This window comes from Colias philodice, chromosome 11, assembly GCF_061535455.1.
Source record: "Colias philodice isolate Cphi_HAF_F1 chromosome 11, ilColPhil1 Martin Lab GWU primary, whole genome shotgun sequence".
Taxonomy (NCBI): Eukaryota; Metazoa; Arthropoda; class Insecta; order Lepidoptera; family Pieridae; genus Colias; species Colias philodice.
This window is the reverse complement of record NC_143096.1, coordinates 5,753,264-5,775,698: the sequence shown is the minus strand read 5'-3', so window position 1 is coordinate 5,775,698 and position 22,435 is coordinate 5,753,264. Positions and strand designations below refer to the sequence as shown.

General features: G+C 36.8%; 1 protein-coding gene across 4 annotated transcripts; it reads right to left on the bottom strand.

Annotated features, from left to right (window-relative positions):
- Nucleotides 1-1,516: 1,516 nt before the first annotated feature.
- On the bottom strand, nucleotides 1,517-20,631 carry Srrm1 (Serine-arginine repetitive matrix 1). 4 transcript variants are annotated; one of them, XM_089700791.1, is made up of 14 exons: nucleotides 20,256-20,631; nucleotides 18,146-18,235; nucleotides 17,896-18,018; nucleotides 16,834-17,004; nucleotides 16,241-16,368; nucleotides 15,162-15,265; nucleotides 14,129-14,297; nucleotides 13,283-13,371; nucleotides 12,937-13,039; nucleotides 11,447-11,578; nucleotides 10,819-10,893; nucleotides 5,474-5,596; nucleotides 3,188-3,309; nucleotides 1,517-3,101 (listed from the first exon to the last, which is right to left on the bottom strand). In XM_089700791.1, exons 1-14 carry the CDS (start codon nucleotides 20,259-20,261, stop codon nucleotides 1,759-1,761), a joined length of 2,778 nt encoding a protein of 925 aa, XP_089556917.1. In that variant the 5' UTR covers nucleotides 20,262-20,631; the 3' UTR covers nucleotides 1,517-1,758. The 4 variants fall into 4 exon arrangements, with proteins under 4 accessions (XP_089556917.1, XP_089556916.1, XP_089556918.1 ...); XM_089700790.1 differs by lacking the exon at nucleotides 20,256-20,631 and adding an exon at nucleotides 20,002-20,249; XM_089700792.1 differs by lacking the exons at nucleotides 10,819-10,893; nucleotides 20,256-20,631 and adding an exon at nucleotides 20,002-20,249.
- Between the last annotated feature and the right edge of the window lie 1,804 nt (nucleotides 20,632-22,435).

Genomic DNA, 22,435 nt, shown 5'->3' with positions numbered 1-22,435 from the left:
TAATAATATGTTTTATTCAATGTATTTTTCGTTATTTTCTTTGTTACTAACTTTCAGCCAGTGGCTTCGCCCGTGTAGTCACAGAATACCCCGCATAGTTCCCGTTCCCATGGGATTTCCGGAATAAAACCTATTCTATGTCCTTCCTCAGGTCTCAAGCTATCTCTGTACCAAAAAACCGTGCTCTAAATCATAAGATTATATTACAAGCTGCGTTCCGCGGTTTAAGCCGCGTGGCTCGGCTTCTGTTGGTTTTAGCGTGATGATATAATATATCCTTCCTCGATAAATGAGCTATGTAACACCGAAAGAATTTTTCAAATCGGACCAGTCATTCTTGTATTATCAAAATCCTTTCAATGGTTTTCCCGTTAAAGAGAAACAAACATACATACATACATAGGTACTTAGATACATTCTCACAAACTTTCAGGATTATTAGATTATAGTAAGAATAAATTAACAGCCGCTCATCTTAATCCAAGAGGAAACAAACCCAATAAACCAAATGTTAAAATCGCTTCAGATATTCTTGAGTCAAAATCGACCGGGAGATATTGACACAAAATTTCGAGTCATTTGTAACAGGATGGCGGTTCTTCAGCTACTACGCAATGAAAAAAAGAAAAATGATGGTGTGAACGCTGGTACCGGCGGCTTAGTCGCGTGGGCGTTAGTCGAACTCGTCGGAAAATAGCGAAAGTCAAACGATTTGTAACAGTATGGCACTTATTTTTCCTATAAGTTTGAGGATCAACGAATATAAATACAAAATTTCAAAGATCTAGGTGTTGGAAATCTTCACTTATATAAATTAATAATAAATTTCTTTTTCAAGTATGACAGCACTTTTTCCCCCTACTAGAAGTATGGCAAATTTAATAATGGTCACATTTTATCAAATACTCTCCAAAAAGCCAAATGCAATACTGGTACAAAAAGTTTGGCGAAATAAAAATTTTTTGCAGATTTTCGGCGGTATGGCGACCATTTGGAATCGTCCGAAAAGTATGGCATGGCGATTTTCGTAAACGGCTGCACGACGATGGTTACCTGTGCAAAAGTTAGCCTGGTACAAATGGTTGAATAATTGTTTTATTTAAATCAACACATTCGCGTCGGTATAGCGGGCTGTAAGTCATACCGGAAAAGTATGGCATGACACTACCGCCTACTTCTTTTTTATGGGCTATCGGTAAATTCTAAAATTTTTGTGTTACAAATCGTTTGACTTTTCACTATTTTTCCGACGAGTTCGACTAACGCCCACGCGACTAAGCCGCCGGTACAAGCGTTCACACCATCATTTTTCTTTTTGTCATTGCGTACTAAGACCCCTGTAGAACCGCCATCCTGAAACAAATGACTCGAAATTTTGTGTCAATATCTCCCGGTCTAATAATTAGTGGTTTTAGAGTTATACCTAAGTTGTGTAATTTGGATTTTCATCCAATATATACTTGTACTAGTTTAAATTAGGGAATGATCTGTAAAAAGTTATATAACAGAAGAAGCATTTCTATTTTGCAAACTTTATTACTAACGAAGAAATAGTCATACTTAAAAATTACATGTTTCCATTTTCTTGTTGACAGTGTAAATCAGAATATTACGTCTACACTTGTGAGGTGGGTACAAACATTTAAAATATAATTCATACCTTTTCTATGAAATGGATCATACAAATTCATAAATTGTTTGTACGCAACATACATAAGTATAAATACTCAAAATATTTAAATTTGGATAAAACTTAATTTAGTCGGATCCGGAAACACTAGTTTGTTTCTTCATAGACTTAAGAGCTCTTTCGCGAAGCTTTTTTTCCAAATCCTCATTGTTGACTTTTCCCTCATCTTCCTCTTCCGCCTCCTCACTTTCAGAAGAATCGTCCTTCTTTTTTGATGCTTTTTTATGTTTCTTATGCTTCTTATGTTTCTTTGAATGCTTCTTGTGCTTTTTAGCCCTCTTAGATTTTTTGGGCTCATCACTTTCAGAGTCAGAATCTGACTCGGATACTTTCTTCCTCGCTTTTTTCTTAGCCACTTGATCACTGTCTGATGATGAATCTTCCTTTTCACGTTTTTTACCCTTCTTTTCAGAGTCATCGCGAGATTTTGATTTTATCTCCTCGGTTTGCTTCGGTTTTCCAGATTTATCATCCCGTCGCGATTTCGACACTTCGGGGGAAATTGCTTTGGAAGCATCAGCTTTTTTACGCCGTACATCTTTTTCTGATGATGATTCATGCTTATTCTTCTTTCTGTTCGACTTTTCATCACTCTCCGAACTATCATCGTTTGAGTCTTCTGAGTTTTCAGGTTTCTTAGACTTGCTCTGCTTAATATCACCTTTGTCAGATTTAGATCTTTCCATGCTTAAATCTTTACGTTTCTTTCCTTTTTTATCACTATCCGATTCTTCTGGAATGTTCTTTTGTTTGGATTTAGAGCTCTTATGTTTCACCTCTTCTTCAGAACTAGAATCAGAACTCGAAGAACGAGCCCTCTTCTTGCGAGACTTCTTTGCCAACTTTTTCTTGGAAGTCTTCTTGCTTTTCTTTTTCCTATCATCTTCTGAATCGCTGGACGAAGAATCGTCAGAGTCACTATCACTAGAAGAAGTTTCTTTTTTGGATTTTTTAGACCTTTTTGACGTGCCTTTTTCTTTACGCTTAAGTTTGGCCTTTCCTTTCGACTTAGGTACCTCTTCACTACTTTCGCTTTCAGACTCAGATGGCTTTGCTTTCCGTTTCGGTTTCTTAATTTCTTCGACTTCTTGCTTTCTGGATTCTTGTTGTTCCTGTTCTTTTTCTGACGCCTCATCAGCGGATCTATCTGATTTCTTAGATGTTTTATGTCTCCTAACGAAAGGAGACGGAGTACGACTGAGGCTCCTCGAATACTCTCTCAACGTAGGTATAGGAATAAAGTCGTCTTCATCAGACAAGTGAGTAGATTTTACCACAATGTCTTCCTGAGTGGCAGATTTATCATTAGCAACTGACGACTCTCGACTTGAACTAGATACTTGAACCTTTACTTCTTCCTGAGGTAAAGAAACCCGCTCTATTGACTTGGGGCGAAGTTTGTCTAGATTTTCTGCAACAAAACAAAAAAAAATGGTAAGTAAAACCTTAATATTCGAAAATATATGTTATGAATCTAAACAGTCCTAAACAGCTTACCTTTACGCGGAATAGAAACAGATTTCTCTAATCGCTCTTTAATGAGGTCGCTAGATCTCCTGTCACGGGACTTCCTATCCCTTGACCTTCTGTCCTTAGTGCGATCCCTTGATCTTCTATCCCTGTTTTTTAATAAAAAAGAAACTAATTAGTTGTTGCATTAAATATATCTAAAATCAATCAATGTATTTTGTAACAAATAACTCATAGGTTTTAACTTATTTTTTTAGGACAATTTTAATGAGGACAATGTCGATAATATTTTGACAATGAAAAATTCTCTGAGTTGCGCTCCGCCATAACTGTACCGGCTGCCTTTATGACCACATGCACACCAGCAAAATCGGTGAAATCAGTGAAAGTGAAATCAGTAAAATTCACTTTTGGTTTAAAGAAAAAACTTTTGATACTAACGCCGTTAGTACACCTACGCATTCGCGTGCGGCAGCGAATCTCTGCGAAACTACTGCGTAGCGAAATATCTGCGGAACGTTAGTACACAGCAATGTTTTCGCAATGCGTCTGTGTAATGGCCATTTCGCAGTTCCTTGCGAAAAAATACTGACAAGGACGCAACTATTTCATCTATCTATGTGCTAGAGACATATCATATGCGAAATCCTGCAACACTACTGACAGATTTTTCGTTGTTTCGCTGCCGCACGCGAATGCGTCGGTGTACTAAAGGCGTTAATCACAGATCACAGAAACTAAAGGGAGATATGGTTACGGGGCGGGGCCAGTGTCGCAGCAATATGCCCAAAAAAAGAACAAGCTGTAGTGGTGCTGTATACGTACGTCACTTACAATCTAGTGTGCGAACGAATAGTCGCTCTCATATTTTTGTGTGATGACACGCACACAACGCGAAGTATTGTTTTGATATTGTTTACTGCAGTTGTGTGCGTAAATTTGTAATGAGACACGGTTTCGAACTCAGCGCAAGCGATTGGCATCTCTCTAGATCTCTATGGACGCAACTATTTCATCTATCTATGTGCTAGAGACATATCATATGCGAAATCCTGCCACACTACTGACAGATTTTTCGTTGTTTCGCTGCCGCACGCGAATGCGTCGATGTACAGGGTGTCCAGCAGCAGATTTCAATGTTTGAACGCTTCTAGTTTTAAAACGCGACATGCGAGGGGGACGCGGGGGGTGTCATTCTGCGCGTGAGTTCTGCGGATTTTTTAGTCGCCATGGAGCAGTGGAGCGGAGAGCATCGCGCTTATGCTATTGAGGCATACTTTTCGGGTGATTTCGCTGGCGAAAACATGCCGTCGGTTTAATAACCATTATCAAATTCATCGTTTAAGAGATGGACCTTCGATAAATTTGATACAGTCGTGGCTAGCAAGGTTTAGGGCTACAGGTTCAGTCATTAATAACCCTAGGTCGGGACCAGCACCATCAGTATCCACGATAGAAAACATTAAACTTGTTATGAATTCTGTAATTGAAAATCCTCGTTTATCACTTCGCACACGTTCCTCGATATTGGGAATTCCTAAATCGTTTTTCAGGTCATTATGTGAAAAAAGGTTAAGCTCCATCCATACTAAATTCAGATTATTCAAGATTTGCTACGGCTCATACTGCTAATGTGTCAATGAATTCAGTGCGGCAGTTATTTCCTGAAAAACACATATCCCGAAACGGCACCATCCCGTGGCCACCCAGGTCACCAGACTTAAGTCCATGTGACTTTTTCTTGTAGGGCTATCTAAAAACTGTGGTTTACCAATCAAATCCAACAACCATAAGACAACTGAAGGAAAATATCCGGGCTGAAATAAACAGAATTCCCAGTTCACTTTGCAAACAAGTTTTTCTCAACATGTGGAATAGATTGAGGAGTGTGTGAGAGTAGAAGGGCGGCATTTGGAAAATGTAATTTTCAGGAGATAAAATCCGCACTCATCTTCTTTTGACTTTAATAAAAATATTTTTTTTAGAAATACTTAATACTTCTTTTTTTACAAGCCCTCAAACATTGAAATCTGCCACTGGACACCCTGTATAACGCGAATCATGTAAAAAGAACGCTGGATGAAAGTGATGGGGTGTGTTTTGGCATGTATCGAGTTTAGCACGAAAGTTATTTGCTGCTTATTTTATTTTTGAAGTAGGCTCTCGAGTCGTGGCTTCGCAACTACATATTTGTTATTCTTATACCACCTCATAACACCAAATAGACCAATAAATCGCCAATGCGCAGCTTAACCGACAGCGTTCTTTTTACATGACGCGACCTATACTAAAGGCGTGAATGTTTCACATCACCTGGACCGATCCCTGGAGCGTCTGTCCCTCGAGCGCCTGTCCCGGGAGCGCCTGTCGCGGGACCGTCGCCCGGAGCGGCGCAGCGAGCGCGAGCGGCGGCGCGACCGAGAGCGGCGGCGCGACCTGACAACGTGCACACATTCAATAACCTAACTTTTTTAACGTGATAAAAGTGAAAGTGAAGTCCCATGTCCCCTAGTGGGGTAAGGGGCAGATGTATTATACATATCTGTTTCACTGATCGCTTTTCTTTAGGGACAAGTAGGTGATTAGCCTTCTGTGTCCTACCAGACCGAGACATTTTTTTTTTCTTCGTCTCCACCGGGAATCGAACCCAGGACCCCTCGGTGTTACGCTCACGCGTCAACCACTGTACCGAGGAGGTGGTCTTACGGTGGTCTGTCTGGTTTAACGTGATAACGTTTTTAAAATCGTTTTAGTCGGGTGACATGTTCAGAAACTTGTGTCACACCAAAACCTCACGAGCGCGATCGCAGGTATAACGAGAGAGAGACGGACCGATCTCCCGTCTCATCTCGAGCGCTGCCACCAATAAGACGTTATCACGTAAACATCTCGATCGTAAACCTACTTTACAAACAACCAATTTTTTTTTATAGATAACAGATTAAATAATCTGCTGTTTGTTGTTTATTCACCTAGCTACAAGGCGAGATTTCAGTAGCCTGTTATAACCTAGCATATCACGTTTTCTTAGAAATCCGTGGAGTCGAGTTTTCATTATTAGTACAGAATTATTAATTATAGTACCAAAAATCTTATAAAATACTAAGTATGGCTTTGTGGCTCCAAGAGCTTACGACCTTTAGACGAAGGACAAAACATTTACTAGTATTGAAATTTGTTGAGGAAGCCAATTTGTAAAACAATAGTAGACAAATAATATGCTTTTACAACTGAATGGATACAATTATTTTTCTGATGACGTGAATTTCACCTTAAATCTTAATCTTGTCTCTTATTGGTCATTCTAACTGATGGATAAGCTAAACGGAAAATATGTCAATATAAAAAAAATATGTAGAAGTTGTCAATTGGGTTAAAAAATGAATTTTAAACAAACATTTGCCACCTCAATAACTGGTTGATGGTTTTGTGATCAATGAAAATATAATTTTTTAAAGAATAGAGAAAAAATTCGATCACGAGGCCGGATACGAACCGCCAATCCGGGGCTGATGCCTGACCAATTCGGGCACCCGTGATTCCACCAGATTTATATTTATAAAGCACTAGCGGTCCGCCCCGGCTTCGCCCGTGGTACATATTTACGTTTTCTCTACATAAAAACCATCCTCGTACTTCAAGGAATATAATAAAAAAAGAATTATCGAAATCGGTTCAGCCGTTCTCGAGTTATGCGCTTACCAACACATTTTGCAATTCATTTTTATATATAAGAGAAGAAGATTTAAAAAATTAAACCAAAATATCAAATTCATCATTTAAGGCTTTGTCAGATAGGACGCGTATTTTATCGCTGCGTAGTAGCGCTACAGCGTCCTGTTTTAACGTCGCGCGAGGCTTCGTCAAACAGAACGCTTTAGCGCGCGTTAGGACACAGCAATTGATAATATTAAAGCTGCATGTTGTTTACATAATTATTACTTACGAACAAAACAAGATACAGCGATATTAACTCCGGAGTCGGAAGAATTTTTTACTTACCAGTTTCATTAATTTCTTCTCCGATTTGTGCCCACAATTTTGCCTTCATTGATATATCTTTATAGTTTATATGAACTATCCTTCGTATTATATAAGCATGGATATTTTCTAACCAATTCTATCAAATTTTCGGTCATTATGCAGTATTTTATTATTATTTTACGCCTATTAACTCCGACGCTAAAATAAAATTTGTAAAAAAATACAACACCCGACGTTAAAGCGTCCTAACGCCGCGACAGAGCGTTGCGTACTGCTAGCGCCGGCGCTCTGTTTGACGGTATTCTACGATGGTAGTAGAACACATCTTAGCGTCATATCGCGGCGTCAACTTAACGCTCTGACGCGCGCTAATTACGCGTCCTGTCTGACAAAGCCTTTAAAATAACAACATCCTCTTACATCAAAATATTTGAAGGTCAAGACAAATTACAAATGACCTCTTTATAGCTCTACATAAAAGAAATACAGAAAAGCTTAAAAACCTCTCAAGTTTATGAAACATTATTACAATAGGATAGACAAGCGTTAAGAAGGCTGATAATCTTTCATAATGACTTGATATGAAGTTATAAATTTGACTATAAAAAAATATACTATAGTAGTGTGATAAGGCTGTTTAGGATTATTAACAGTAAGTATATTCGACAGGTCCAAATCACGATAACTCACTATGAGAGAGAAAATAAGTTATTTTACGTCCAAATACTATAATTCTTTCAATAGTTTTCCATGTGAATCTGAGATAAGTAATTATATATAACAATGCATAATTCAGTTTTATTCAAAACCCAAAATAGCCTTATCATAGTATAACTAATTTGTTAATTAACATTATTCCAAGTTATGAGTATGGTTAATTATTATTATTTTTTCTTAATGATTTATGGAAAATATGAATAAAGCATTTTTGCAAGAATATTATAGACTACAAGCCCGCATAGGACAAAAATATGGGTCAAATGAACCACCAGGGGACATATCTAGAACGATAGCAGAGCAAAAAATAATAAGATTCATCACTATGCCGTCACTTGTAAGCTGTCCAACTGAGTGCAGATGAGAATTGAAAAGTACAGGTAGACTCGGTAAATTTTGGTCATATATTTTTGTACGGCATTCTTAACCATCGATAGATCCATTAAAAATAATAAGAAACCGCTCAGTGCCGTACAAAAATGGTGGTCCACCAAGTCGGAATTTTTATTTAATTTCCGAGAGTTACCGGGGGTAAATTTGGTCATTTGACCATGTACGGCATCTGTGTCATACTATTGCTATACTGCTTTTAATCCATTATTCCGCAACGCCGTACAAAAATCATGGGGACAAGGGGAAAAAATCGAGAGTTGTAATCCCCTCTCTTTCCCCACTCCAGGGGGTCATTTGACACAACACGAAATGAATTTATTTTTAAAGTATTTTATGCATAGATAATATTTTTTCATGTGCCGTACATTTTCGTTGGTTCAAAGGGGAAAAATCTGAAAAAGAAAAAAATCCATATAACGAAATGTTTGCTTTATATCTATACTTATAATAAATCTGTAGAGAGGCCAATTCTGTACATGAAATATATTTAAAAAAAAACTATGAAGGGGTGATAAGGGATCGCTACTGATGCCAAAAATGCAATCAGTAAAATTTTTGTCTGTCTGTTTGTCTGTCTGTCTGTATATTCGTTATAGAAACAAAAACTACACGACGGATATTAGCCAAATTTGGCACAATTATTCTTCATACTCCTGGGCAGGTTATAGTAAAAGAATCATGTAAATCGGTGTAGAAACACCAAAGTTATACATGAAATACGCTATAAGTCATCGCGCGTGAATACAGAATCATGCCATAAGGATTATTTTTGTGTATCAGCGCGCTTCGCGGCGGGAGCTATAAAAAGGCGGCGGGTCTGCACCCGTTTCGCGTTGTCACGGCATCACGAGTGAACGGCTGAACCGATTTCGATAATTCTTTTCTATTATATTCCTTGAAGTACGAGGATGGTTCTTATGTAGAGAAAACGTAAATATGTACCACGGGCGAAGCCGGGGCGGACCGCTAGTTTTTATAATAAAATATAAATATACATTAATATTAAGAAGCTCGAGGTGGTTAATTATCACCTTGGAAAGTCGGAGTCAGGTGGAATGGACTCCGTTAAATTGATGAACTAATAAAAAAGCTATGAACGAAAAGATGTGAATTATATGCAATCAGTCCATGAATACAGGTAAAGTCACAAGCAAATGCTAGTAATATATACATATTCAAAATGTACAAGTAAAGCGCTTTCAAATGATACCAAACACTGCATATTTATCTTAACTTTATTTTTTTACTCTGTATGTTTTGTCCGCTAGAGGGCGCCACATTAGATTTTGTGAAACCCCATATAGCCTTTAGCTAGCTGGTCGTTGGTTATCCAGTGAACAATTCAGACGCCTCTAATGATATGTCATTTGTCGAATTCTGATAAGTAGTTTAGAAGTTACGAGGGAATAGATGAACATACATACATGACCTGTCAAAACCATAACTCTCCTTTTGCTTTGCCGTAGTTGGGTAAAAATATGTTAATGCCGTACTGTATCAAATGGCCATAAAGCACTCTTAAAATTGTAGCTTTCGTCGCTTTCATCAGCCTAAAAGATGTGGTCTGCACAAAAATGTACGGCATCGTTTTTTCCTAATTTATCTATGTTAATACTATTTAAAACAACGGATAAAGTGTAGAAAACTATTATATTTCATTAATCTACGATGTTTAAACTTTATCAAACTTTCTGGTTTTGCATTTCTCTATAACTTTTTTTAGAACGGTTTCTTTTGAACGGCAATACTATACAACAATTGAATTTTACAATATCATGTTAAAAAAAAAGTTCCCGTACAGGGTCAAATGACCTTACAGCTCTTTATATCAAGAATTCGATGAAATTAAGATGATTATTGGTATACATTTAAAAGAACAATTATTTTTTGACGGCATTGCTTTTAATAGTACTTTTGAGTGCTAGATAATGTTTTGGAACCGAAGCCGTACTTAGTCAAATGACCCCCTGGAGTGGGGAAAGAGAGGGGATTACAACTCTCGATTTTTTCCCCTTGTCCCCATGATTTTTGTACGGCGTTGCGGAATAATGGATTAAAAGCAGTATAGCAATAGTATGACACAGATGCCGTACATGGTCAAATGACCAAATTTACCCCCGGTAACTCTCGGAAATTAAATAAAAATTCCGACTTGGTGGACCACCATTTTTGTACGGCACTGAGCGGTTTCTTATTATTTTTAATGGATCTATCGATGGTTAAGAATGCCGTACAAAAATATATGACCAAAATTTACCGAGTCTACCTGTACTTTTCAATTCTCATCTGCACTCAGTTGGACAGCTTACAAGTGACGGCATAGTGATGAATCTTATTATTTTTTGCTCTGCTATCGTTCTAGATATGTCCCCTGGTGGTTCATTTGACCCATATTTTTGTCCTATGCGGGCTTGTAGTCTATATAAATAGATAAAATATACAGACTACATAAACTATTTGACGATGCGGATGCGTCGAAAATGGGTGTAAGGAATGCGAACAAAAAGTACTTTAATGATGTGAAAGGAAAGAAGATAAAAAAAGAAGGAAATAATTATTATTACCTGTCTCTAGAACGTCGTCGAGAGCGTGAACAGGACCTTCTACGTCTTTCAAGCGATCGTCGACGTTCGCGTGACCTGAATCCGTTTTACGTTATCTCATCTACTATTTTTTTTTTTTAATTTATAACAATATTCGAGAGGTCCAAATGAAAATAATACATTATGAGAGAAAATAAAAATTGAAAAAGCTATTAACATTAAATGGATATAACTTTAACAATTTGAATACTTTAATTGAATATCAAAAATATAACTGGTGCTCACACACAACAATAATTATAATGGCAAGATTGTTATTACTTCATCAAGTTGAAAAACCACTAATAAAGCATGAGCACCAGTATCTCAAGAGAAATGTGCACTAGTAATAATAAGTAGGAATAATAAATATAATAAGTATTAGAAATTAAAGACTTTTTAACGGATTTTAAACGCGATTCATTCATTCTATTATTTTCAGTCTCCCCGTGACCACGCTCGCTGTAAAGTGTTCGAAACGTCGGGAAAATAATAGAATGAATAAATCGCGTTTAAAATCCGTTAAAAAGTCTTTAATTTCTAAATGTATAATACTCGCGTAAAATCAAACATCAGAAAATACTATAATAAGTATGAAAAAGACAAAAACCTTTCTCTCCTCTCTCGCTCCCTCCGCCTGCGTTCCCTCTCTCTTTCCCTCTCCCTCTCCCGTTCCCGCTCGCGGTCTCGCTCGCGCCGCTCGATGGATCGCCTGCGGCTGCTGCGGTGACGAGACTTACTCCTGCAAAAATTAAGTTAATGTGAAAATTATACATGAAACAAAAAAATGTTGTGTGGTTTTATGAAACCACGGTAAAAATGAAACTTAGGCACAAAATTATCGTATTTGTACGATAATGACTCCGAACACTGCTTTATACCTACTCGGCAGCCGACCGTCACGCTCGACATGCGCTACACAGACCAAAAAGTTTGAGACGATGTAATAAAAGTTTCACTTTAATAAATATTTCAGGACAATTATCACACACAACACAATCTGATCCCATACTAAGCTTTCGCTTTTGTTATGGAAACCAGATGGCTGATAAACATACATAAATAATTTAAAATAAATACTTATATAGATAACTAGCTTTCCGCCCGCGGCTTCACCCGCGTTTTCAAAGAAAAACCCGCATAGTTCCCGTTCCCGTGGGATTTCCGGGATAAAACCTATCCTATGTCCCGGGGTAAAAAGTAGCCTATGTCCTTTCTCGGGTATCAAAATATCTCCATACCAAATTTCATGCAAATTGGTTCAGTAGTTTAGGCGTGATTGAGTAACAGACAGACAGACAGAGTTACTTTCGCATTTATAATATTAGTATGGATTAAATAAATAAACAAATATATATTTCAGGACAATTTAAACACACAGCACAATCTGATCCCATACTAAGCTTTCGCTTTTGTTAAGAAAACCAGAATATGGCTGATAAACATACATAAATAATTTAAAATAAATACTTATATATATAATTAACACCCAGACACAGAGCAAACATCTATGTTCATCACAAAAATATGTGCCCCGGATGGGAATCAAACCCACAACCTCTGGCTTGGAAGGCAGGGCCACTACCAACCCAGCCAACCGGTCAGTATTGATGGTATTGTTTCTTTAATTTTATTTTTTATAAGAAAAAACTAGTTTACGTTTTATTACTACACTTTTCTGGTCTCAAAATGGGTAGGTATGTGAAACTAACCATACAGCTATTATGATATTTATGCTTGAACTATGGATTTGACTATGGATTTGACTATGGAGATTGACTATGGATACTCTTTTTTTTCACAACTTTTCTTTAATTATTATATTCTGATAGGCTCAATATACAGTTAGTGAATTAAATTCAAAGTTATCCCTAAATTAAAAAATGGTTGTCTGTAATGTCCTTTACTGACGATAGTTGAACGTGACAACATCTGATTGGGCTTCTTTGTCGCTCGTTCCGCGCTCTCGCTTGCACTTCAAGCCTTACATGGAACGCCTCAGAGCGAGGTAACGCCGCATGAGTCATGTTTTTTCGTGCGTGCAGCCGGCTCTATCGAATTATAAGACGTTGTCACGTCAAAAGATTTAACAAAATTTACCTTTCTCTACGAGAGCTACGCCGCGGACTGACACTGGTAGAAGAGTCTCTGTTGGAACGATAGTGACGCTTCTTGTGTGACGCTGGCTTCTTAATACTTCCCCCTGGATAATTATAAAATTTGTTCATCATACTTATTGTGTAACTAGTGAATATTGAACAACGCTAAATCGTATATTTATATAGCATGGTCGCGAACTACGAAGAATTTCGTACATCGACCTTGCCCTTACATAACTTATGTTAATTCTATGAAACTTTTGGTATTTCGCGATTATACTTAAGTAACGCTGACCCAAAAAATGTTAATGATGTTTAAAGATAAATTAAATAAATAAAATACTCACGTGAAGACGCCGACGATGAACGGCGTTCGCTGTCTGAACGATGCTTCTTCTCAGCTGGCTTTTCTTCATTCTCCTTTTCAGTTACGGACCTACAATAAAATGAACTATTGAGCACACTTCTGTTTTAACGTGATAACGTTTTTAAAATCGTTTTAGTCGGGTGACATGTTCAGAAACTTGTGTCACACCAAAACCTCACGAGCGCGATCGCAGGTATAACGAGAGAGAGACGGACCGATCTCCCGTCTCATCTCGAGCGCTGCCACCAATAAGACGTTATCACGTAAACATCTCGATCGTAAACCTACTTTACAAACAACCAATTTTTTTTAAATGTAATCTTGAACAATCAACGAACACTTGTCTATGTTTGCTGCCATTACGGCGATTATGGGCCCTTTTCACAATGGGCAGCGTTGGCCCAACAAATGCTCATCAATGTTGCTGCCATTACAGGGATTATGAATAAACATCTACAATGGCGGCCGACCATAGACATTTAGGCTCTACACAATCGTGATTTCCTCTACTCGCCCAACGCTGCCCATAGTGAAGAGGGCCCATTAGATACATATCTTAATCTTAATACTATTATAAAGGCGAAAGTTTGTAAGTATGGATGTATGGATGTATGGATGTATGGATGTATGGATGTTTGTTACTCTTTCACGTAAAAACTACTGAACCGATTACAATGAAATTTAGCACACATATAGATGGTAGCTTAGATTAACACATAGGATAGGTTTTATCCCGGAAATCCCACGGGAACGGGAACTATGCGGGTTTTTCTTTGAAAACGCGGGCGAAGCCGCGGGCGGAAAGCTAGTTTCCTAATCAACTTACTGAGCTGGCGATGCGGATCTTGACTTAGCGGGCTCTTTCTTCTCTTCGACATCTTGAATCTCCGCGACTGGCTCCTCCTTCGACGACTCGTCGAGATGGTTGTTCTGCTCCACGTGATTCTCTACTTTAACTTCCGCTTCCTCTTGCTTCTCTGGCGATTTTCCGTTTTCTAATCGAAATAATAAAGAGCACTGTTACAAAGCCACTAAGAGCTAGCGCGCACGAGCAACTTTGTCTCCGCAACTATTTTGTCTCTCCCATCAATTTGTATGGGGAGTTGCGTCGCTACGTGCGCGCACTTTCATACTAGCCCATGGGTGGAGAGACATAATAGTTGCGGAGACAAAATAGTTGCGGAGACAAAGTTGCTCGTGCGCACTAGCTCTTAGGTGTTCATCAATATTGCTACCGTTTTATATTTTAATAATTAAAAAATCTTAAAAATTAAGATTCGCCAGGTGAAAGACGCGGGTTCGAATCCTCGTGACAATTTTTTTCTATTCTTTAAAAAATTCTCATTTATAAAGCATGCAAAATGCTATAAAACTAAATATCAATGTATGCATTTTTACATTATTACTATTTAATATTTTTATATTTTGTTGGAAAATTAAAATAAATCAGTTACATAAATTATTGGCAGGGAAAGCGTGATAGCACACATTCTTCATTAATACTGTTCATATATTATTATTCATGTGAATAGACTTGTCTAAATTATACAACACATTGTTGTCCTTAATTGTTGTTATATTATTACTACCCATACAACATAGTAATTTTTTAGCATGAAAATTTATATCATCAAAGCATCCTGCCAAGTCTATGCAAATTTTATCAATTATGAATGAACATGAATGTATGATTAACAAGTTATTAAAGTGAAACTTTTATTACATCGTCTCAAACTTTTTGGTCTGTGTAGCGCATGTCGCGTGACGGTCGGCTGCCGAGTAGGTATAAAGCAGTGTTTGGAACCGTTCAAACAGTTCCACTTTTACCGTGGTTTCATAAAACCACACAACATTTTTACCTTTTGGTTCTGGTAGTTTAATTTCATCGACATGAGTCGTCTTCGGCTGACTGCGGTCACGTGACCTGCGCCGGCCTCGACGGGGGCTGCCACCGCTGCGATACCTTATGAAAGAAAATAACATTTTTACTTTGCTATTTAATTTAAATAAAATAAATGTACTGCCTGTATGTTTGTTTAAAATACAAATTTGACTTCAACTGTTTTTTAATTAAACCTAAACAAAAATAGTAGGGATGTAACGATACCGATACCGATACCGATATATCGGCCGATTAATCGGCAAGCCGATATATCGGTATCGGCGATAATAAAACAACCGATACCGATATCAAACAATTCAAAAAACTGCGCCCAATGAACGATGCGGAAGGCCGCCCGCGCGTGCGCACTTAGTTTTCTGAAAAAACTACCAATAGTAAACTTTTATTAGGTACTGATTGTATGTGTATTACTTAAAGTTTAACTGACTTTGTAAAATAATAATGGTTTTGTTGTTTTTTGATTTGGCATTTTTATTTAAAAGAATACGATTAACAGTTGAGTCTCTGTTAAATGTTGGTAACTTTTTATGCATAATTCACTATTTATTTTTCTACCAAGCCATCGATATCGGTATCGGTATCGGTATCGCCGATACATTACTACAAATATCGGTATCGGTATCGTATCGGCAAAATCATGTATCGTTACATCCCTAAAAAATAGAATTATTTTATCAAATATAGGCAGATTTGGACACTCAATATTATAGCTTCAGTCAATTTCTTTCATTTATATTCTTGTGCCACATTAATTATGTAAATGGTTGTTATCAGCAGCAACCAAAAAAGAAACATCCTACTACTATTATAAAGGCGAAAGTTTGTAAGTATGGATGTTTGTTACTCTTTCACGTAAAAACTACTGAATGGATTTGAATGAAACTTTACCACAATATAGCTTATACATCAGAATAACACATAGGATAAGTTTTATCCCGGAAATCCCACGGGAACGGGAACTATGCGGGATTTTCTTTGAAAACGCGAGCGAAGCCGCGGGCAGAAACCTAGTAGTTCATAATTGCAAGCACTCACTTCCTGTCATTGGATCGATCTCGCGACCGAGACCTGGAGCGGCGCCGGTCGCGCGACCGCCGCGAGCGCGAGCGAGACCGCGAGCGACGCCTGTCCCTGTCTTTCTCCTTGTCCTTTTGCTGCTCTTCCTGTAAAACACCATGTTTCATAAATCGATATTAATTATAAGGTTAACTCTCTTATTAATAACTAGCTGTTCCTCGCGGTTTCACCCGCATTGCTCCACTCCTGTTGGTCTTAGCGTGATGATATATAGCCTATAGCCTTCCTCGATAAATAGACTATCTAACACCGAAAGAATTTTTCAAATCCGACCAGTAGTTTCTGAGATTAGCGCATTCAAACAAACAAACAAGCATACTCTTCAGCTTTATAATCTTATATATAAAATTCTCGTGTCACAATGTTAGTCTGCATACTCCTCCGAAACGGGTGGACCGATTCTCATGAAATTTTCTGTGCATATCGGGTAAGTCTGAGAATCGGCCAACATCTATTTTTCATATGTACCACGGGCGAAGCCGGGGCGGACCGCTAGTATTAGTATAGATTTTCAACTTCAAGTTATAACATTCAAACCACTCAATACTAACCATCCTCTTTTTGATTTCTTCTTTCTTCTGCTGAGTGAACGATTCGGGTATACCATTTTCACTGGCCTGGGCGCTCAGCAGCAACTCCCACAATTCCCCCATAAACAGCCTCGCATTCTTCCCATTGAGAAATCCCGTTAAATTGATCTGCATCTTCTTGGGGCAAGGAAACTGGGGTGAGGAGACAGATCGGGAAAGAAAAAAAGACATCATTAATGATCCACACACTCAAACAATCAAACGTTCCTAACGGTTGTCCTTTACAGCCTCTTTCAAGATATCATTGTATTGTATGTATATTTGTATTAACATTTTTTTATTTCAGGAAGACGATCAGAGCGCATTCTCATTGGATTGTTGTTTAAGAGCAAATATAAAATGACTCGGGTAGGGAAGCTTGAAACATTATATACGTCATTATAATCGTTGTTTGTGATGATGAGATGGCTTCAGCAGCGAAGAGAAGACAGCATGAAGACGCCGCGAAGAGAACTCCAAAGGCGATGTCACGAACGCTGCTCGATGACCGGAACGCAGAACTGCATCGAAGCACGCAGACTGCTTACGCTTCTTTCTTCTTTTCTTCGAATCTGTAAGGGTTTTGCGAACACAACCACATTATGCTGACCGCAAAGCCTAACTGGGACACTTCCATACCACGAGTCATGTCTTTCTCTGAAGGCCTTGTTCTTATACATTTTAGACTTGTTCCTTGTGAGGCGAACATTTATGTCGGATAAATAATTAACTGAGTTAGCATTAAATACTAAATTTCCCCGTAAATACCGATTGGAAATGCTAATGGCCTCCGCAAGGACGAAGAGGCGCGCGGCGGCAGCGGGCGGCGTTGGCTGCTGGCTGGCGGCGGCACGCTAACCGGCGACCATAAAAATAGCCATACGCAATCAATATATACAATTGAATAAATACTTCAATTGCAGTTTCTTTTAATTCACAACAGCTCTTCTAGCCCATTATAAAAAATAAAAATTTTTCAAAGAAACTGCAATGATTACATACATGACTTCTCGATATAAAATATAAATACATAAAATAAGTCACCTTTTCCTCCAATTGATTGTTGACATATTCAATGACGACATCATCTTCCATCTTCAGTATTTCAGTGATCCTCTGAGTGATCCATGGCTTCAAAACATCCAGCTTCACCTTGGACATGTCCACCTATATAGATTATAAAACAAAATATAGATTAAAAAAATTCACATAGTAGAGATATGTTAGTTTAAAGATCTATATATTTAATATTTACTATCTCTTATTATTTATTATTTGAAAGACCTTTTATTACCTGCTGGGTCAAACAGTCACCAAACTTCATTTGCTTCATTAGCTTCTTCTCCTTGTCGCTGAAGCGAGTGTCCTGCTCAGTACTAGTTCCCTATAGTGAATAAAATGTGATTGATAACATATATCCAATATAACATTGATAGAATGTTTTAAAATAGAACTAGAAGGATTACTTCAACAATACTGGTATTCTTGGACCGATAGACAAGGGTCATAATGGAATGGACTCCCAAAGAAAAAGAGGAAGACAAAAAAAGTTGATCAGATGAGCAGAGTTGTGGGGCCACTCTGACAACAAACGGTGACTGAACATGAATGAACGGTGAACATGAACGGTGACTGCATATGTTTGGCTTAATATATTAAATAGTACTTATTATATGGGACATTGGGAGTTACCTTAGATCTACCATTTCATTAGAAAGAAAAGAAAGAAAGAAAATACATTTAATCCAACACACATAGATAAAAAACAATACAAATATTAACAATACAGAAATACAGAAAAAAAAAAACAACAATGCAATGTGTAACAAACAAAAAAAAACAGACAATGAAAATTACAAAAAAATAAAAAAAGGATGTTTGTCGTGCATTTAAAGTAAAAAAAACATAATGAGTGTGGTTGAATGGATCACGTGTGTTGGATAGGGATAGACCACTCAGGAAATCTGCGGCCTTAAAGCCGCAGCACTGATTTTCAGTGGCTCCCATATCGCAACTGACGTTTGCAGCGATAGAGGCTACAAAATTATAAGTCGCTTGATTTATAAACAATATTATACTTACATACATTTCAATATTTATATCCATTACACAAATACTGAATAACAAATACTGTATCTATGCAAATGTGCTATATACATATATAAAATGTGCGTACCTACTATATAATACATAAGCCACTCATATACTATTTACTCATATATCCTATAATTATATAATACGATAAAAGTAAATAAACTGATAAAAATAATAAAATAACATAAAATAAAATAAATAAAATAATATTGCCTTATTTATATATATATATATATATATATATATATATATATATATATATTATTAAAGAGCAACTAAGGTTGGCTGATTTGTTGCTGTATTATAAATTTTTTGAATCCATTACGAAAGCTCGGCAAACTGCTTTTATTTCGCAATGGTGGAGGCAAATTGTTCCAACATTTAGTTGCTCGATATTTAAAGGCACCTCTGAATGCCATGGTGTTGTGTCGAGGCATAGCTAATCCAAATAAAGACGCCCTTGTTCTGTATACCGTGTCCGAATTTCCCAACCAGGATAATTTTTCGTAGAGGTATGAAGGTACATTAGACCGTATGACTGCAAACAGCAGAACATTAATCAACTAGTTTCTATATTAAATGGCCCCACTAATATTTCTGCTATGCCTCTTCATATAAAAGGTCTAATGTAGATCGAAAACATTAATACCAAATTTTTTATAAAAATATTCACCGTTAATTAAACTGTGCTGTTAAGAAGCTATGGTGAAAAGGCAAATTTAACAATTTGTCTCCAACATCTTTTTCACTTCATTCATTACGCATCTACATCTCTTCAGATTCAGCTACAGTTTAATCAATTTTAGTTAATAGCTCCAAAGCGACGACTTAACCAACCATCAAAGATCATGTATGTACTAAACTCTGCTCAAAAATAAACGTTGACTAGGCACCTACATAACGTACTTATATTATTTAAATTTCTCTTAATTAACTGTATCATAAGAAATATGCAGCAAGAAGCTCAGTCTAAATGGTGTTGAGAGGTTATGATTATAATTTGATTTTATTTAATACCCATGTTTGATACCAAAGTGATTATGAATAAAGGCTTACCGTATACATCATCATTTTCGCGAAACTTTATAATTATCAAACAAAAATCAATACAATTAAAGGCGGCTCGGTGTAGTGGAGTTCCCAAGTCTGACGCCTACTTATAAACTCTTTAGAGCTTCGTATATTCATGCAAATCTTTATATAAAAAGACGTATTTTTAATATATCATGTTTATGATAAAAAGATACACTTTGAACATGTAATTATCACTCTTAGTTATAAACTTTTTCAGATAAACCAATGTGACTAACCGCCATATTCAATATAACACAAGATGGCCGCTTCCAAAATCCGACTCCGAGTGCTGTGCCGTCAAGTGGTAGCTGACAGCTCTCAGCAGCCAGTTCGCAAAATCACTAACACATAGGTAGAGTATTGAATGCTTCGTTGATTCTATCCAGGTAGAGTTATTGCAAACACAGAGTAGTAGGACATGATTCCTGATTGAACTATAATTGCGCGCCGAAGGGCCGAAGTGCCTCGCACAATTGATTAATGCTGCGCGCGTTTATGCCTTGTGGATAAACTGATGCCGGACGCCGGTTCCTTGGAATTCCAAAACGAGAGCACATGTACAATATATATATTTCAATTAAAAGATTTAGCTCGGCAGACTACTGAGTACTGACTGACATGTGCAGTGTGACCAGATTAAATTTTACAAAAATACCGAGGCACCTCAAAAAAATACTGAAATATACCGACTTACATATGACAGATATACCAATAAAAATACTGATTTTCTTAACACGTTTTAATTATTCATCCTCACAATAAATGTTAGTTTTATAGATGCTTATCTACTTTGCAGATTCACATTGCATGCTTTACAAAATGCGGTGAACTCATCATCCATATATAACGTGAAAGCCACAAAGAAAATTCCGGAATTTGTTCCCACTTCGCTAAATAACTTTGCTGAAAACTAGATACGCTGTCCTGATGAATGCAACTAAGTAAATAAAAACAACGAAAATCGCGTTCTATATTTTATATGATGACAAAAACCATCTTCTATTTTGGGGAAATTCCCGAATTATCGAAAGAAAGTCCTCAAATATTAAGTCGAGTGCAGAAGAGACAATCATCTCACTTGAACCGTATTAGACGATTTTATACTAGTAATAAAATATCTTATATGTTTTACTACTATCTATTCATCCAACTGAAAACTTAAAAACTAGACTTTGTTTTGAAAATTATAGATAAACTAGCATTCCTTCCCGAATTCATCCGGGTATAGTACGACATAAAAGAGATGAAATTAATTATTTTGGAACTAATTCGTTTTTCATTACCTGGCAACCCTGAATTGGCAATGTAGCTGTCAAGTTGAATAAAAATTTTTTGTTTTTTTCGTGAAGTGGAGAATTATTGAGATAAAATTGTTATTTAGAACAAGAAATTTAAATAAAAAAGGAGTCATCATGAAAAAGGTTAAACGTAGCGGTGTCCGTGATGTGGTGTATAAAGTTTTTATTCGGTGTTTGTCCGAATTTCAAGCTGGAAATTTATTGACTGATTTGGAAAACGTTTACAAACGTACATCAGAATATACCGGTGAGATTCCATTTATTTTTGCTCAGTACTACGTAAAATAGAATATTCCATTAGTGACGAGTGTTTAATGTATGTATGTATGGCGATTATTACGTTTTCGCAATTTAATTTGAGGTTATTTGTATGTAAACAAAAACTAGTTTTTATAGTGCGACCAGCACAATTTGAGTCAAGAAGTTATATCCAATCCAACCAGCCTCAAATAAAGTACCTAGTTTAGATTTTACTACATAGTATAGTGATAACTGTTTTCATACAGCTATCTATCTATTAATCAATCAAACCATAAGAAAAAAAATCATATTTACTGTATCATATTTACAGATACTGAAGATGCCGCGTACCCTCTTGCCAGTACTTCGAAACAGATTGATGATCAGTCCTTTGAAGGAGTAGAATATTTAAATTTTGATGAATTATATTAATGTACAAAATTTATCTACAAAAAAAATAAAAATATGTGGTTTTCAAATCGCCTTGTTTTTTTCTACCCGACGGACCCAGAAAGAGGGTAATGTGTTTGAGCTGCATGTATGCTTGTTTGTTTGTATGTTTGATTCTATGTGCGCCTCTGCAGTCTAAACACTTGACCGATTTTTATAAAATAACTAATTCCAAATACATTTAAGTAAAATTTGACCTAGGTAGGTCAATTAAAATACTAATGTATTTTTGTCTTAAATATTTTACACTATTGCTACAATGAAACAATTATAACGGTTTAAATCGCGGTATTTATTTTAGATTATATTATATAGATTTTTGGATTTTTATTCTATAGTATCAAGATCGCTTGCGTCGCAGTATCAGTGTTGCTATATGAGCGACGGTGGCGCCCTCATTTATTTTCATCTCTTTTGTGTCGCACTGT

Bases quoted from the DNA above. Each gene is read 5' to 3' on its own strand.
- Srrm1 (XM_089700790.1), bottom strand. The intron at 16,369-16,833 runs GTTAGTATTGAG...GGTGTTTTACAG, and splicing joins AAGAAATCAAAAAGAGGATG to GAAGAGCAGCAAAAGGACAA. The intron at 13,372-14,128 runs GTAAGTTGATTA...ATTTTATTGTAG, and splicing joins AGATCCGCATCGCCAGCTCA to GTCCGTAACTGAAAAGGAGA.